Raw genomic sequence first — 18,272 nt, 5'->3', positions numbered from 1 at the left:
TAACAGGAGCCGGGCAGGTGGCCTATAATCCCAGCACTTTGGGAGGCTTAGGCCGGCAGATCACTGGAGGTCAGAAGTTTGAGACCAGCCTGGCCAACATGATGAAATCCTGTCTCTACTAAAAATACAAAGAATTAACCAGGTGTGGTGGCACACACCTGTATTCCCAGCTACTTGGGAGGCTGAGGTACGAGAATCACTTGAATTTGGGAGGCAGAGGTTGCAGTGAGCCGAGATATAACAGGAAAAGGAGAGAAAGAAGGGAAACCCTGAAACAGTACCTACGATGAGGCTGGGCCCCAGGCTGAGGACTTGGCACATATGTATCAATGAAAAGGCCGTCTTTTATAGCTAGAATTGTAGGATTTCCTATAACCCTGAACTTCCCAACATCCTCTTCAGGATCAGAGTTGCTGGTATATCCTTAAAGGCCTGATTTTTCTGTGCTTCTACCCAGTCCTTTTTCCCACTCGGGCTCCCCCTCATCTGCGGCTGTCTTGGTAACGAAATGTTTGGTGACAAAGCAAACAAAAATAGTGTATCTTCTTTGCTCCTCTTATTATGTCCAAGATATACTCATTTTTAGAGATATGGGCACACTTTACACATTCAAATAGGTGGGTAGGCACACTTTTGTTCTAAGCATAGTTTGAGGATAACTCTTTTTTTTTTTTTTTTTTTTGTTGAGACAGAGTTTCACTCTGTCGCCCAGGCTGGAGTGCAGTGGCACAATCTCAGCTCACTGCAGCCCCTACTTTCCAGGTTCAAGTGATTCTCCTGTCTCAGCCTCCCGAGTAGCTGAGATTACAGGCGTGTACCACCATGCCCGTCTAATTTTTGTATTTTTAGTAGAGACAGGGTTTCACCGTGTTGGCCAGGCTGGTCTCGAACTCCTGACCTCAGGTGTGATCTGCCCGCCTCGGCCTCCCAAAGTGCTGGGATTACAGGCGTGAGCCACTGTGCCCGGCCTGAGGAGAACTTTTCTATGCCTCTTTGTCTTGCCTTCTCTTTTGCAGTTCTTTGCTTGCCTTCCTTTCCAACTGTTTGCTTTGTTTCTTTCCATCTTCCTGTATCAGGCAGCAATTCCTATAAACATTATTTGATGTTATTGGTAGTCCTTGCACCTGAATAGGTGAAACCTATCTCAGAGTAGATCATGCATTCCAGCTGAAAATGTTAGTCTACTTGGTAAGTGCAATGTGATGGAAGAAACAACTTCTCAGGCCTGTGAAACATTGATTAAATATACTTTTTTGTTTCTTTGTTTGTTGGAGACAGACATGCTCTGTCACCCAGGCTGGAGTGCAGTGTCGTGATCTCGGCTCACTGCAACTTCCGCCTCCTGGGTTCAAGCAATTCTCCTGCCTCAGCCTCCCAAGCAGCTGGTGTTACAGGCATGTGCCACCATGCGCAGCTAATTGTTTGTATTTTTAGTAGAGACAGGGTTTCTCCATGTTGGCCAGGCTGGTCTCGAAATCCTGGCCTCAAATGATCTACCCATCTATGTTTCCCAAAGTCCTGGGATTACAGGTATGAGCCACTGCACCTGGCCCATTAAATATACTTTTGTAGTTACTGTTCCTTCTGCCTGGTAGCCTGGTTTCTTTTCCCCATGTTTATCTATTTGGTAAACTCCATTTCTTATTCAAAAGATTTTATTTAAAAGCTAAATGTAGTGGCTTCTTTGCTCCTTTTCCAGATTCACCCAGGCAGTTAGTGTCTCCCACTACAAGTTTTTCGTACCTCTCTCATGACCCATATAAGACTGTTTTATTATTATTTGTTTACATATCTTTTACTAGCCTGTGAACTTTTTCAAGGGTAGGAATTGTATCATTTTATTTTCTCAGACTTGGTATATGGTCAACAAATGTTTGTTGACTGTCCGTTCTTCTTTGGATAGGATTTATTCCCTGTTTTCAAGGACCTTACCATCTAATAAGGGTGATCAGTTACAGGTAACCATGGTACAAACTAGAATGCAATTAGTGCCGCAGAGAAGGAAAAAATTACTTCTTGCTGTGGGAAGTAGTGACACCTAAGTTACTCCAGGGTTTGTTGATGAGGTAGCATTTGAAATGGGCCTTGAAGGATGAGTATGAAATGTGGCATTAATGGCATTGTATTAGCTTTTTGTACTTCTTGATGTCTTTATTAGCAGTAATTTAAGTTCATAGAATATTATTTGACATGTATTCCAAAGCCTTACCTATAAATCATCTAGTTATTACTTTACCTATACTTTACCTATAAATCATTACTTTATTTGCTATTACTTTACCTATAAATCATTCATCAGTTGATTTATACAAAGGAATACATCTTGTGAGGTTATCAGTATACACTCTGTCTTTGTGGGTGTCAGTCATAAATTCAGGAATTAATATTTGAGATTGTATGTTTTCAACTGTCTGAATGTTATTAACCAAAAGAAAACATGAAATTTGATGCCTTGGCTGGATTTGGTGGCTCATGCCTATAATTCCAGCACTCTGGGAGGCTGAGGCAGGAGGATCACTTGAACCCAGGAGTTTGAGATCAGCCTGGGCAACATGGCAAAACCCCATCCCCACAAAAAATACAAAAATTAGGCACGGTGGCACATACACATAGTCCCAGCTACTCAGGAGGCTGAGGTGGGAGGATCACTTGAGCCTAGGAGATTGAGGCTGCAGTGAGCCATGAGTGTACCACTGCTCTCCAGGCTGGGTGACAGAGTGAGACTCTGTCTCAAAAAAAAAAAAAAAAAAAAAATGTCCTACTGTCCTGTTTCATTTATTTTCTTTATTCATTTTAGCCACAGACCCCTTTGCTTCTGTTTTTGGGAATGAATCATTTGGAGATGGATTCGCCGACTTCAGCACATTGTCAAAGGTAATTTACAGTAATTAATGGGAAGGGAAAACATACTGTGTTTCCACCAAAAGAGCAATCCTCCTTTGAATTACATAGTCCTTTCACAAAGTTGCAACTTGATTTCAGTAAATCACAGCAAATGTTGATTTCAGATAGAAATGAAAGATAACATTATAGTTAGACACATTTCTTTATATAACTAGACTGTATTGATGGTATAGGTAATTATAATTTTCTATTGGCATGTTTGCTCAGCAACTTCATATTTAGTCTTCTGTCTTTTTAAACATGTTTCTCTCAGTTGAACCACATTTTCCCCCTGTTGACTGTCTGGGTCAATAGGTGTAAAATCTGGGTTTTTATTTCGTCCTCTCTGTGTTGGTTACTTGATTTTATGTTCTGAGGTTGTTAGGGTCAGTATTAAGGTAATTAATACACAAAGTCCAGTACTAAATGTCCACTACTTATTTTCCACTGTGGCTGTGGTATTGATTCGGGCTAAGAGAAAAGGAGGATTAGATTGTTGGTTCCTTGGTTCTCAACTGAGGGTTATTTTGCCACCAGAGGAACATTTGGCAATGTCTAGAGACCTTTTTGGTTTTCACAGTTGAGTAGGAGATGCTACTCATATCTAGAAGATAGAGATGAGGGATGCTATTTAATACAGTCCACTCTCTAATCCCCCACAATATGCAGTTATGTCCAGCCCAAAATGTCACTGTTGAGCATTGCCTAAATAAATGTAAAATTGTGAAGTATATGATTCATTATAGAAAAGTTAATCTTTTGTTAACTTTCGAAAGGCAGGGTCTTCAGACACACATTAAGATTTATCATTCCAGCCAGGCGCGGTGGCTCATGCCTGTTATCCCAGCACTTTCAGAGGCCAAGGCAGGTGGATTGTCTGGGCTCAGGAGTTCAAGACCAGCCTGGGCAACATGGCGAAACCTCGTCTTGACCAAAAAATACAAAAAGTTGGCCAGGCATGGTGGTGCGCACCTGTAGTCCCAGCTGCTCGGAAGGCTGAGGTGGGAGGATCACATGAGCCCAAGAGGCAGAGGTCGCAGTTGAGCCTAGATTGTGCCACTATACTCCAACCTTAGAGTGAGACCTCATCTCAAAAAAAAAAAAAAAAAATTATTTCGTGGGATCAGTTTGCTTTAAAAAATTGACTTTCAGGCTTACTTTGCAGTAACTCAAGCGTGTAATCCCAGCATCTTAGGAGGCTGAGATGAGAGGATTGCTTGAGCCCAGGAGTTCAAGACCAGACTGGGCAGCATAACAAAACCCCATCTCTACAAAATAAAAAAATAGCTAGGCATGTTGGTACATGCCTGTAGTCCTAGCTATTCAAGAAGCTAACTGAGGCAGGAGGATCCCTAGAGCCCAGGGGTTCAAGACTGCAGTGAGCTATGATTGTGCCACTGTACTCCAGCTTAGGATACTTAGGAGACTCCTGCCTCTTAAAAAAAAAAAAAAAAAAAAAAAACCATTGACTTTCAGGTTGTCTTTATAGTTTGTCAAGATGTCATTTTCTTTGCATTAGTATTAAATCTCATATTTAAGTTCATTAGGAAGTATGGAATCCATTTTTTTTTTCCTTTCATTACCATTTAGATCAGATATTCTTTGTGGAAAGGCATTCAATCCCTTTAAAATGGGCCTCAGGTGGTTTTGCATTGAATATTTCCTGAAGCTTGACAAACTTTTAATCTAGATTGAACTTTTTTTGGTTTGATCTGTTACTCTTAATAAGTAATGATGTTAGAATCACTACTCATATAGAATAACTTTTTTTCAAAAATTTCTCCCATTGGACTCTGAATGCAAAGGTTAAAATGACAGTGGTCTCAGAATTAAATAAAACTGTATAATACTTAAGTCATTATTCTAAATGCTACATGACTACCACAGTTTGCTTGGTGTAGCCATGTATAACCATTTCTTTTTAAACAAAGGTCAACAATGAAGATCCTTTTAGTTCAGCCACATCGAGCTCTGTAAGCAATGCAATGATTACAAAAAATGTATTTGAGGAAACATCGGTGAAAAGTGAAGATGAACCCCCAGCGCTACCACCAAAGGTCGGAACTCCAACAAGACCCTGCCCACCACCACCTGGTATGAGATTTGGTACTTTTCTTCAGTCAACTACATGGCTTTTCTCTTTCTGAAAAGTATTGTGTGGAGCTTACTTATATAAAGGGCTTTAAATGAAACAAGTCAAACATATGTCAGAAGCTTCCTGCTGTCATTCATTCTGACCTAACTGCCGAATTACAGACATGCACCTAAGAGATCAGCATGTGTACATTTCATGAGCTGTCTTTCTGCTAAGACCTGTTTTTCTTTTCTTTTTTTTTTTTTTTTAACTTAATCATTTCAGAGAGGCAGTAAATGGAAAAGGGAAAGTGTCAAGAAAATCTCTTTGCCTTTTAGAAACTCATTGATTATCCATTTGAATAGCAGTCTCCTGTACTTTGGTGTTTTAATTATAATTTATTTAAGAGAAGATTGTTTCAAAGTCCTTTTCCCGTAACATATAAAGTCTTCTTAAGTCCTTTAATGTGAGAATATATGGCCTCTTTAGTATCCAGAATTCAGCAATATAGTGATTTGAAACAAAGTATTGGTTTTCTTGAAGGAAAATGGTATTTTAGCTAACTTAAAAGATTCTTTTTTTTTTTTTTTTTTTTTTTTTTGAGATGGAAACTTGCTCTGTCTCCCAGGCTGGAGTGCAGTGGCACAATCTCAGCTCACTGCAGCCTCTGCCTCCCGGGTTCAAGGGATTCTCCTGCCTCAGCCTCCCGAGTAGCTGGGATTACAGGCATGATCCACCATGCCTACCTAATTTTTATATTTTTAGTAGAGATTGGGTTTCACCATGTTGGCCAGACTGGTCTCTATCTCCTGACCTCAAGTGATCTGCCCACCTCGGCCTCCCAAAGTGCTGGGATTACAGGTGTGGGCCACCATGCCTGGCCAAGACTCTTTTCTAATAGTGATTTTTCTCTTATTTTTGTTTGTATGATTAGTATGTGTGTGTATGTATATGTTTAGCACTATACAAAGGAAAGTTTGTTTTGTTTTTAGGTCATAATAAGTGGGTAAAAGGATAATTCCTTGAGTAGTTGTAGTGCTGTTGGGCTATTATGTGAGAAGACACATTTTAGTACATTTTTAAAAAAATCATACCTCATTCCTTGGGAAATTTTCAGTCTCAGTAGTTACAGGTTAATACTGCCTTTTCATCATAACCTTTCCATGGTCTTGAGCAGGTAAGTTTTTTTTCTTTGACTGAAAGGATTGCATGTACAGTTGTTAATACCTGATAATCTGTTGAAAAATCAGGTAAATGAGTTAAGTGATTCCTTCTAAGGAAAAGTAGCTTATGTCATATATTTCTAGAAGTGAGGTTGCCAGAATATATTTAAAAATAAATAATGGTTAATTTGCACATTTAACTTTTTACACTTGCATGATGCTAATAGTGAGGTTGTTTTTTTAAATCTTAAGTAAAATAATATGCTAGTGCTTTTGTTAAATCTCAGAATCTTCAACCAAGTGATTGTATATCATTGTAAAAAGATTAAGGAAAAGACTGGTTTGTTGGAAAGAGCACTGAACTGGGAGTCTAAAAATCTGGGTTCTGTTTCTGGATGTTCCCTAACTGTGATCTTAAGTGTATAATTTCATATATCTGACCGTTGGCTGTTAAATATTGGCAGCAATTCTAATTTTGCCTACTTTCACAGGATTATTGGAAGGATCCATTGAGATATGAGCATCTTTTCTAAGCAGCTACAGTGATGGAATCTGTTGTGTTATGATTACTATTACCAGCTTATGCATTTTAGGAAAAAAATATATTTAGAGATATTTTGATCCCTAATTTTATTATCTTTTCTTCAAGAAGTACTAAGTTTAAGTAAGACTTAGAGAACTTGTTTGAAAATGGTAATGAATTAGTGAGTGACTAATAGGACAGAATACTATTGTTGGGTCAGAGATTATTTGATCAGCAACCACAAAGATTTAGGCCCTGGGCTTCAAAACATTTTTTCTTCATTTTGAAATACAGTAAATAACAAAAAATTGGCAGGGTTTTACTACAGTAATTTTAAAATTTTATGCTCCTAGGTATTGTATCTAGAACTAGAGAAAAATCAGAAGAATTTTCCCATTTTTCAGAGGTCATTTGCTCTTACTGCCACTAGTGGATAACTGTTATCAGGCTGAGGTTTATAACAGCAGAGGCAGGCCATTTCTGTCTTTATTCTTTATTATTCTCCTTCTGTTTAATCCATTCGTCTCTCTTTTTGGGAACATGCTGCTTGGTTGTGGCTGGGGGATGGTGGTATTCAATCTCTGGACAAAAATATGATTCCTGGCCCATCCTTGCTTTGCTATTTGTTTCATTAGCTGCACATAGCTAGAATCTATTTGAGAGATCATGTGTGAAGAATTTGAGGACAGATAGTTGGTGTTGCCATTTAAGACAAGAATGTGTTTTAGGTACTCAGTCATCCTCTACCCATGGTACTTTAATGCTATCTGTGTACATGTTCTTGTGTGCTTGTATTTGCTGTATTTATTGGTTGAATTAATTGTGATGATTTTGATCCAGGGAAAAGATCCATCAACAAACTGGATTCTCCTGATCCCTTTAAACTGAATGATCCATTTCAGCCTTTCCCAGGCAATGATAGCCCCAAAGAAAAAGATCCTGAAATGTTTTGTGATCCATTCACTTCTTCTGCTACTACCACTACCAATAGAGAGGCTGATCCAAGCAATTTTGCCAACTTCAGTGCTGTAAGTACTGTGAATAAGTTTTTTGGGGGAAAAATCTTTGAAGAGTTTTCAAAGATTATTTTGGAGTCTGCCAAGTTTGCATCATTTTAACTAAATTTACCAAGATACTAAAAATAATCTTTCGTTCTTCCCCCAAGAAAAACCTCTGTTTGATCCTGTTTTGACAGTTCTATGGTTGTTCCATTGCACAAATGATTTTAGTCGTCTTAGTTCTTGTCATATATACAAGTTGTTTTGTAAATATTTCTCTTAGTCTTGGTAATATAAGTAAAATCCTAACAGTTGTTATTTTGTGGATGGTTATGGGTGATGATGACTTAATGAACAATTACAGAGTCATTGATGTCTGCCCACTAGATTAACAATGCCAGTAATAAGTTTGTGCATTTGCAGCTGTGTATGTGTGTATAAAGTTTTAATGATTTCTGAGACCAGTCAGCAAATATTATATCAGAGGATAGGGCCAGAGATTATTTGAATAGAAAGTAAAACTATTAAACTTTTTTTTTTTTTTTTTTTGAGACGGAGTCTCGCGCTGTGTCACCCAGGCTGGAGTGCAGTGGCGCGATCTCGGCTCACTGCAAGCTCCGCCTCCCAGGTTCAGGCCATTCTCCTGCCTCAGCCTCCGAGTAGCTGGGACTACAGGCGCCCGCCACCACGCCCGGCTAGTTTTTTGTATTTTTAGTAGAGACGGGGTTTCACCATGTTAGCCAGGATGGTCTCGATCTCCTGACCTCGTGATCCGCCCGCCTCGGCCTCCCAAAGTGCTGGGATTACAGGCTTGAGCCACCGCGCCCGGCACTATTAAACTTATATAGTCACTTTTAAAAAATGTAAATGCCAGTTTTATGAAATAAATAAATAAATGGTTGTCAGGATTTAAACAATCTTTAATTATTCGGAGAGATCTAATTCACTAACTTCTCATGTTTACTCTGCATTCTTTCAGAGATGTCTAATAGGAAGATCATTAGAAACAGTGGAAGGGTGCCATGATAACAGCATAAGCAGGGTGTATAAAATCACAGAAATGGGGCCACCAACCATGGAGGTATCAGTCTAGAGGGACATAAAGCAATGTCATATATTCCATCATTATTCAGTAAAAACAAGTTATTTTTAAGTAAAATTCTTAGACTGGGTAACAAAGTTTCAGTTTCCCAGTTTTTTCAGGCAAAATAACCTTCGTTATCACTGCCTGTTCTATAAAACAGGAATTTTCTTCTGTTTATCACCTTATGCCCTTGAGATGATTTTGGAAACAGGAGATCTAGTGGCCAGGTAATTCTGCCTAATATTTCCCTCCTCAATGTAGCATTGGGACATTCAACCAGTTGCTTTATCCCTGCAGCTATTTCTAGTTAGAAAGGAGGTAGTCAAGAATCTGCATGCAGGCTGGGCATGGTGGCTCACGCCTGTAATCCCAGCATTTTAAGAGACCAAAGTACTTTAAGCATCTGTAGTCCCAGCTACTTGGGGGGCTAAGGTGGTGGAGGTTGCAGTGAGCCATGATCATGCCACTGCACTCCAGCCTGGGTGACAGAGCCAGACCCTGTCTCCGAAAAAGAATCTGCATGCAACTAAGACGACTGAGCTCCCAGCTTTTGAATCTGTACTCTAAGTTCTGGTGGCTTCTCTTGAATATGAAGGAGCAAAACAGGAATCAATATTTTGAATATTGTAAAAATGGAGTGTCAGAATTATACAGACTTTTTTTTTGAGATGGAGTTTTGCTCTTATTGCCCAGGCTGGAGTGCAGTGGCATGATCTCAGCTCACCACAACCTCCACCTCCCGGGTTCAAGCGATTCTCCCGCCTCAGCCTCCCAAGTAGCTGGGATTACAGGCATGTGCCACCACACCTGGCTAATTTTGTATTTTTAGTAGAGATGGGGTTTCTCCATGTTGGTCAGGCTGGTCTTGAACTCCTGACCTCAGGTGGTCCACCCGCCTCAGCCTCTCAAAATGTTGGGGATTACAGGTGTGAGCCGTCGTCGTGCCCAGCCTGACTTTCCTTTTTTTTTTGAGACAGAGTCTTGCTCTGTCGCCAGACTGGAGTGCGGTGGCGTAATGTCAGCTCACTGCAACCTACGCCTTCCAGGTTCAAGCGATTCTCCTGCCTCAGCCTCCCAAGTAGCTGGGACTACAGGCATGCACCACCACACCTAGCTAATTTTTGTGTTTTTAGTAGAGACAGGATTTCACCATGTTGGCCAGGATGGTCTCGATCTCTTGACCTCGCAATGCACCTGCCTTGGTCTCCCGAAGTGCTGGGATTACAGTTGTGAACAACCGTGCCTGGCCCAACTTACCTTTCATTAGATGGAATTTGATTTGTTTCAAGCAGAGAATCAAAAATTGGCCTTTTTAGGGGGTTATAATTCTCTTAGTGTAAAATAACCCTGTGGTAGTTCATGGCATTTAATATCTTAAGTATGGTTTTAGCAAGTCAAAATCTGGTTGGGGCCAGACAGGGTGGATCACTTGAGGTCAGGAGTGTGAGACCAGCCTGGCCAACATAGTGAAACCCCATCTCTACTAAAAATACAAAATTAGCCAGGCGTGGTGGCGCAGGCCTGTAATCCCAGCTAGGGAGGCTGAGGTGGGAGGATCACTTAAGCCCCAGGCGGAGGTTGCAGGATCTGAGATAGTGCCGCTGTCCTCAAGCTGGGTTACAGAGCGAGACTCCGTCTCAAAACAACAACAACAACAACAAATCTGGTTGGAAGGAGGCTGAACAACAGCTGAGGCATTTTGCTCCAAACTCTCAGTATAGTATAATAAAAAACAGCTTCTTTTTTCATTGTAAAACATGTGTTAAGTGTTACACATTTCAAAGTTTTGCTTAATTCCCTAGGGAAAAAAAACTACCATTTCAAAAGCCTGACAAGGTATTTTATTTCATCCTTTCATGAAGGATTTTCTGTGTGACAAGACTTGAAACCAATTAGAATTTTTTAATTTAGTATTTGCCAAGGTTGCTGTTTGGGGTAGATAAAAATGTTTCCCCAACGTAATAATTATGAGTGTTAAGATTTTATTTAGACTGGTCTAAAAGTTGCCAAAGCCTGGAGAAATCTTCATAATGCTTTTTTTTTCTTTTTGTTTTTTTGGCTCACTCCGTCCATCTGGCTGGAGAGCGGTGATATGATCACAGCTCACTGCAGCCTCAACTTCCCAGGCTCAGGTGATCCTCCCAAGTAGCTGAGACTATAGATGTGCATCACCATACCTGGCTAATCTTTTTGTAAAGACAGGGTTTTGCCATGTTGCCAAGATGAACTTCTTGAACGTCTGAGCTCAAGCAATTGGCCCACCTTGGCCTCCCAAAGTACTAGGATTACAGATGTCAGCCACTATGCCTGGCTCAAAATGCTTTTTATAAAATATGATTAGGTTCTTGGGAGGCCAAGGTGGGCGGATCATCTGAGGTCAGGAGTTCGAGATCAGCCTAACCAACATGAAGAAACCCTATCTCTACTAAAAATACAAAATTAGCCGGGCGTGGTGGTACATGCCTGTAATCCCAGCTACTCGGGAGGCTGAGGCAGGAGAATCGCTTGAACCCGGGAGGCAGAGGTTGTGGTGATCCAAGATTGTGCCATAGCATCCAGCCTGGGCAACAAGAGCGAAACTCCGTCTCCAAAAAAAAAAAAAAGTATTGCTTATATACCCAATACTTTAATATGATGTATAGCAAAATCAGCTTTTTTTTGTTTGTTTTGCTTCTTAGCTTTTCTATACATTAAGGGTTAGGAAACTACCAGTGGGATTAAGTTAAAAATGATTTATCATGTGAGGGTCTCAGTAAAGTTGAAGTAGTAAATGTTTTACATTACATTAGATCGAAAAGGCTAGCCCTCTCCTGTTTTTAAATCTTCTAATCTACTATAAGCATTTCTACTTTTTTTAGTGATATATATATAACATTTTATATATATATATTTTATATATATATATATATGTATTTTTTAGATGGAATCTCACTTTGTCACCCAGGCTGGAGTGCAGTGGTGCAGTTGCAGCTCACTGCAAACTCCGCCACCTGGGTTCAAGTGATTCTTGTGCCTCAGCCTCCCAAGTAGCTGGGATTATAGGCATCGCCACCATGCCCGGCTAATTTTTGTATTTTTAGTTGAGAGGGCGTTTTGCCATGTTGGCCAAGCTGGTCTCGAACTCCTGACCTCAGGTGATCCACCTGCCTCGGCCTCCAAAGTGCTGGGATTATAGGCATGAGCCATCACATCTAGCCTAGTGATATTTTTAACATTTAGTTTTATATTCTGTCTATAGATTGAATTAATTTTTTAAATTAAACTACGGTTTAATAATATTAAACATGTTTTCAGGAAAAAAAAAAAAAAAAGAATTAACAAGTAACCAGACTATTTCCAGAGTCCTTCAGGTGAAACAAGTTAATGTCCTTTTGTAAAAACTATTTCCTCCTTTTTATTTGCTTTACTCATTTATTTATTCATTTGTTCATCGATCTTTTAAATGGCAGTATCCCTCTGAGGAAGATATGATCGAATGGGCCAAAAGGGAAAGTGAGAGAGAAGAAGAGCAGAGGCTTGCCCGACTAAATCAGCAAGAACAAGAAGACTTAGAACTGGCTATTGCACTCAGCAAATCTGAGATATCAGAAGCATGAAGAATTCTCTTGTTCTTTGGCAACAATATAGTACTCTTCTTCCTTAATACTGAAACTATTTACAATGTGTATCAAAACTACCTGTGAGCATGGGAATACAAAAGGTTTGAGATTCCTGTAAATGTGACAAAATTTTAGGATTTTTTTTTTTTCTTCATTACAGATTTGTCTTTTTTTTTCTTATAAAAGCCGTAACCCAGTCAGACAAATTCACCTTCACTTAGGCCCCTGGCCCCTGTTCTGGTATACATTTACTGTGAGCTTTTGCCTGCCTGTGCTATTTTACTTGTAAAGCTAGAGCACCCAAGCTTCTGCTTTCTGGAATATAGAGAAATAGTTTCACCCTGCACTACGCTGTTCTGTAGTTATTCTGATGATAGCCAGTGAGGTTCTTAAAGTTTGCAGTATTCTCCCCTGATTGGAATGGTTGAGTGAGGATAAGGGAAAGAATATCTTACTTCTTTTATGATTGGTGCAAATTGGCTAAAGTGCATTTTTAAATTTCCTTATAGTAAAAATACTACTTAATTTGTTTTTTAGAGACAAGGAAAAATATTTTGCACAGATTTACTCCAGTATGGAAAAGGGACACTTTAGGTTGAACCATTATAGCCTCAGATTCGATCTTTTCCTAACTAAAAATATTAAAGCCTCATGTGTGAAATAAATTTTTTTAAAGATTTATCTGGATTTAGAGAATTTTAGATCAACAGATACCTCTCGGTGTGTTTGCTAATTAATAAAAATTAGTTTCTTACAAATAAAGTTTGTAAGAAAATGTTCATTTTAAGTGCTAGATAGTGGAGAAAATTTATCACCTAAAATATACCCATCAGTATAAGGCAAGCAAAAGTCTTAACATGGCAGCCATTCTGCCTTTGCCGTGGCCCTGTCCTGTTTAGTTCTTAGTGGGTTTATTTTTGTACTTTTGCAGAAGAAACTTCAGCAAGCTAGAACTGGAAGGTACTTTAATTTTTCATATATACTTGTTTTTTTTTTTTTTTTTAAATGAAGGCTCATTTACTTGAAATGTAAAAACTTTCACTGAATACAAATAGGAAAAAAAGTGATATGTTTTATATCATATTGCTTTTTGTCCATCTTTGTGGTTTAGTTTATTTACTCGCTTCATGTTTTTCACCTATAAAATTGTCAAGCTAGCAACAAAACTCTTGTTTGTTTAATTGGGAGAGAAGAGACCTGCCAGATTATCAAAACTCTTCACGTGTTAAAAGACCACTCCTGTAAAACCGACCTAGTGGACAAGCTGAATTTGAAATAGACTGTGAAGTAAGCTGTAACTTGTCATTTTAATTTTGTTTAACATGGTTACTGACTTAGATGATGTATTGAATACCAAGATAAAGAAAAATGCACCTAAAATCTAATTAGAATTATCTGGGTCACCAAGTCAAGGTGGTATTGATCTGTGTTAATCTGAGTAATTTATTGCCTAGCCTATAAATAAATTTCAAAGTATCCAATTCATTTCTTCTTCAAATGGTGCTTGTTTTCTTTCCATTACACAATTGGACTCCTACAGTTTAAAACAAACTTTAAACCAGTGTCTTGCACTGCTAATAACTTTTTTCTACCTTTGTAAATAGAAACATTTCTGCATAAAAGTCATACATATGAAGCAAGGGCTGAATCATAATCACAAGGCTTTAATTTTGATAAACGAATCCAGTGACCTAAGGATTTTCTGCAAAATTTGACTGAGAAGTTAAGCATTGGGAGTTGCGATAGGTGGTATTTTTGTTTGTTTTCTTCCTCTTAAACTCCTTAGGATAAAGGTAAGTTGACTTGAACAACTTTCTTTTGCACTGGGAAAATGAGCAAATGTTGGAAATGCTTCAAAAATTTTTTTAATTAAAAAAACACTCGAGGCCGGGCGCAGTGGCTCAAGCCTGTAATCCCAGCACTTTGGGAGGCCGAGACGGGTGGATCACGAGGTCAGGAGATCGAGACCATCCTGCCTAACATGGTGAAACCCCATCTCTACTAAAAAATACAAAAAACTAGCCGGACGAGGTGGTGGGCGCCTGTAGTCCCAGCTACTCGGGAGGCTGAGGCAGGAGAATGGCGTAAACCCGGGAGGCGGAGCTTGCAGTGAGCTGAGATCCGGCCACTGCACCCCAGCCTGGGCGACAGAGCAAGACTCCATCTCAAAAAAAAAAAAAAAAAAAAACTCGAAAATAATAAATATCTATAACTTATAAACACCCACTTTCAATGTAATAAATGTATCCCAATCTTATGTATGTTTAACTGGATTACGTAGATTTTTATCTTTTGTTAAAATGTGTATACTCTGTGGACCAATATAATGTTAAAGTATGTATATATTATATAAATATATATGTATATGTATGTGCTCGCTTGTGTAGGATGAATGTCTTAGAGTCGTTTGTGGTATTTTATGTTGTTGACTCTGGCTCCAGGGCCTGTGCTTGAAAAGGACAGATAAGTATTGCCCAGAGCTAAGTGGCACTACTTACAAAGTTTTAAACATCTTCTACATACTGATTCATGTTTATTTGAGCTCTCTTTATTATAGAATTTTCTCTTAAAGTTTCAAACCTCTAAGTTGTAGCCTGTAATTATGAGAACAGTAACATTTAAGTAATAATAAAGAATCCTATCCATATATCTAATTTGCAGTGGAGTTTTGCATGGTCCTCTGATTATGTCCATGCTGTGTCCAAGGAGGAGTAGCTATATACAATCAGCACAGATTAATACGTGTAAAGGGTTTGGGACAGCACCTGGTATAGAATAAATAATAAATGTAAACTATTATTTTTGGTTATCATGTCCTTTTGCCTGCCTGTGCTATTTTACTTGTAAAGCTAGAGTACCCAAGCTTCTGCCTTCTGGAATATAGAAGTCTTTCATGTCTTTTATGAAAGAAATGAAATGTATATGCATAAAGACAGTGCCTAAAACATATGTGGCTTTGTATATATGTGTTGAATAAGAATTTGTAGGCCCGACGCAGTGGCTCGCGCCTGTAATCCCAGCACTTCGGGAGGCTGAGGTGGGCAGATCACCTGAGGTCAGGAGTTCGAGAACAACCTGGCGAACATGGGGAAACTCTGTCTCTACTAAAAATGCGAAAAAATTAGATGAGCATAGTGGCTTGCACCTATAGTCCTAGCTACTCGGGAGGCTGACACAGGAGAATTGCTTGAACCCGGGAGGCAGAGGTTGCAGTGAGCGGAGATCACACCACTGGACTCCAGCCTGGGTGACAGAGTGAGACTCCGTCTCAAAAAGAAAAAAGAATTTGTCACTGGGCACAGTGGCTCATGCCTGTAATCCCAGCACTTTGGGAGGCTGAGGTGGGAGGATCACTTGAGCCCAGGAGTTTGAGACCAGCCTGGGGCAACATGGTGAGACCCCATCTCTACAAAAAAAAAAAAAAAAAAAGCCAGGTGTGGTGGTGCATGCCTGTAGTCCCAGCTACTGGAGGCTGAGGTGGGAGGATCAATTGAGCCCAGTGAGGCTGCAAGAAGCTGGGGCTGTGCTGCTGTGCTCCAGCCTAGGCAACAGAGCAAGACCCTGTCTCAAAAAGAAAAAAAACAAACTAATCCCAGCACTTTGGGAGGACAAGGTGGGTGGATCTCCTGAGGTCAGGAGTTCAAGACCAGCCTGGCCAACACGGTGAAACCCCTGTCTCTAATAAAAAATACAAAAATTAGCCAGGCATGGTGGCAGGTGCCTGTAATCCCAGCTACTTGGGAGGCTGAGGCAGGAGAATAGCTTGAGCCTGGGAGGCGGAGGTTGCAGTGAGCCGAGACTGTGCCACTGCACCCCAGCCTGGGCAACAGAGCAAGACTCCATTTAAAAAAAAAAAAAAAAGTGACATGGACTTTTGGAAGGCTCTGTGTTCTAATAAACTCACAGTACTGGGACTGAATCTGTTTCTGCCATTTTTGAGGATGTAATGTAAAGATGATTTTGAGAAAGTTATTTAGCCTCCCTGAACCTCATTTTTCTCATCTAATGTACATCACAGTACTTAACTCACGGGATTGTTTTAAAGGATTTAGCTTTGATAGCTTTTTATTATTTATTTTAAATAAATTTAACCACAATATTACTAATAGCGAAAAGAGCCATTGGCTGTTGAATGTACATTATATATGAAGCACTCTACTAGGCATTTTATGTGTGTTTTCTCTTTTGTTTAATCTTCACAATACCTCTAAGTAGTAGATATTGTTATCCCCTGTTTTAGAAATGGAGAAACTGAGGCTCAAAAATGTTAAAATAATGTGCTTCAGATCATCCAGCTGATGAGAAGATGAGCCAGGAACTGAACCCTGGTCGGTCTGATCCTAAGCATGATACTCTTTTCAGTTTACCATGCTTTGTTTTATTTTGTGTGGAAGAAAAAAAAAATTTACTTATAGGAAGTGGTAGGAACAGGACATGATAAATAATAATAAATAACATTTACTAAGCCCCAGGCATGATCCTAAATGCTTTACTATTAATTTATTTAATCCTCACAATAGTAACCATGAAAGGTATAGGTACTATTATCTTCGCCATTTTACAGAAGAGGAACCCAAACTAGGCCACAGTTATGCAGCTAGTAAGTGGCAGAGCTGGAATTTGAACCTAGGAGATGGGCTCCAGAGTTTTAACCACTACTCTGTATTCCTGTTAATGATGAGTAGTCAGAGGAGCAGTGTCACAAATGAAATAATCTGTGTAATCGCTGTTCTTGAGGATTACTGTAATAAACATATACATGGCATCTTATAAAACATTTTCCCATTCATTCTTGTATTTAACTCGTATGAGGGTTTAGAACAGTTTCTGACACATGAAAGCACTTAACGATTATTAGTGTTATCATAAGTGATAAGTATATGGGGGGAGTAGCCAGTCTTGCTTTTAGTTTTTCTTTTTTTGTAGAGACAGAGTCTCACTCTGTTGCCCAGGCTGGAGTGCAGTAGCACAGTCATAGCTCATTGTAACCATGAACTCCTGGGCTCAAGAGATCCTCCCGCCTCAGCCTCCCAAGTAGCTAGGACTATAAATGCATGCCACTGGACCTAGTTAGTTAGTTAGTTAGTAGAGATAGAGGTCTCACTTTGTTGCCCAGGCTGGTCTTGAACTCAAGTGATCCTCCCTCCTCAACCACCCAAAGTGCTGGGATTATAGGCTCAGCCCAACCTTGTTTTAAATACAACATTTAAAACCAAAAGGCTAGAAAAAATGAAAAGTAATTTATCAGTACTGACAAGGCTCTGGAAAGAGTACATAAAAAGGGAAAGGCAGAGTAAGTTTGGAAGAGTTCGAAGTAGCTCAGTGTGACTAGAGTGTAGGTTTGTGGGCAAAAGACTGAGGTGTTTGTGTTCATAAGATTTCATTGGTGGTGATTTGGGGAATTGCCTTAGAAGAAAATCAGGTAAGGCAGGGAGAGCAGGTGGAAGATTGTTGCAGTCATGCAGGTGAGATGGTAAGAACGTAAAATGTGGTTGTGGCTGGAGACTAAGAGAAGGGGACCAATTTGAGAAAGATTTAGGAGAATTAACAGGTCTTGAGGTCTGATTAGATGTAGGTGGTAAGGGGAAAGGAGTACTCAAAATTTAGCAAGCAATAGGATCACCTGGAGGATGTGTCAAACTACGGATTGCTGGACTCCAGCCCCAGAGTTTTTGATTCAGTAGGTTGTAGAGTTGGACCCCTGAATTTACATTTCTAACAGGTTCCCAGATGATGGTGATGTTGACTCAGGGGCCTCAGTTTGAGAACCACTAGAGTAGATGATAACTTCTAAGTCTCTTTTGTTTGCCGGTTTTATTAAATCCATTCATTTACTCTGCAGTGCTGTTGCATCTTGTCATTCTACACTTGACCTGTGGATTCTGCTTCTTGGTAACTTCTAATCTTTCTTATGGATAGACAGTTTTTGAAAATAATAATTGCAGGCT

At 39.5% G+C, this 18,272-nt stretch overlaps 1 protein-coding gene across 4 annotated transcripts in view; it reads left to right on the top strand.

Annotated features, from left to right (window-relative positions):
* The window catches only part of EPS15 (epidermal growth factor receptor pathway substrate 15), a 162,125-nt gene extending 148,303 nt beyond the window's left edge, over nt 1-13,822 (top strand). For 3 of the 4 annotated variants that reach the window (XM_021941483.2, XM_021941474.2, XM_021941493.2), the window contains 4 exons: nt 2,798-2,874; nt 4,815-4,977; nt 7,484-7,671; nt 12,175-13,822. In XM_021941483.2, coding sequence (XP_021797175.1) covers nt 2,798-2,874; nt 4,815-4,977; nt 7,484-7,671; nt 12,175-12,321 — 575 coding nt within the window. In that variant the 3' untranslated portion in view covers nt 12,322-13,822. The remainder of the gene's footprint in view (nt 1-2,797; nt 2,875-4,814; nt 4,978-7,483; nt 7,672-12,174) is intronic. The other variant, XM_021941482.2, reaches the window with a different exon arrangement.
* The last annotated feature ends 4,450 nt before the right edge of the window (nt 13,823-18,272 follow it).

Source organism: Papio anubis, chromosome 1 (genome assembly GCF_008728515.1).
Source record: "Papio anubis isolate 15944 chromosome 1, Panubis1.0, whole genome shotgun sequence".
Classification (NCBI taxonomy): Eukaryota; Metazoa; Chordata; class Mammalia; order Primates; family Cercopithecidae; genus Papio; species Papio anubis.
The sequence above is the reverse complement of the archived record's forward strand: the minus strand, read 5'-3'. Positions and strand labels throughout refer to the sequence as shown.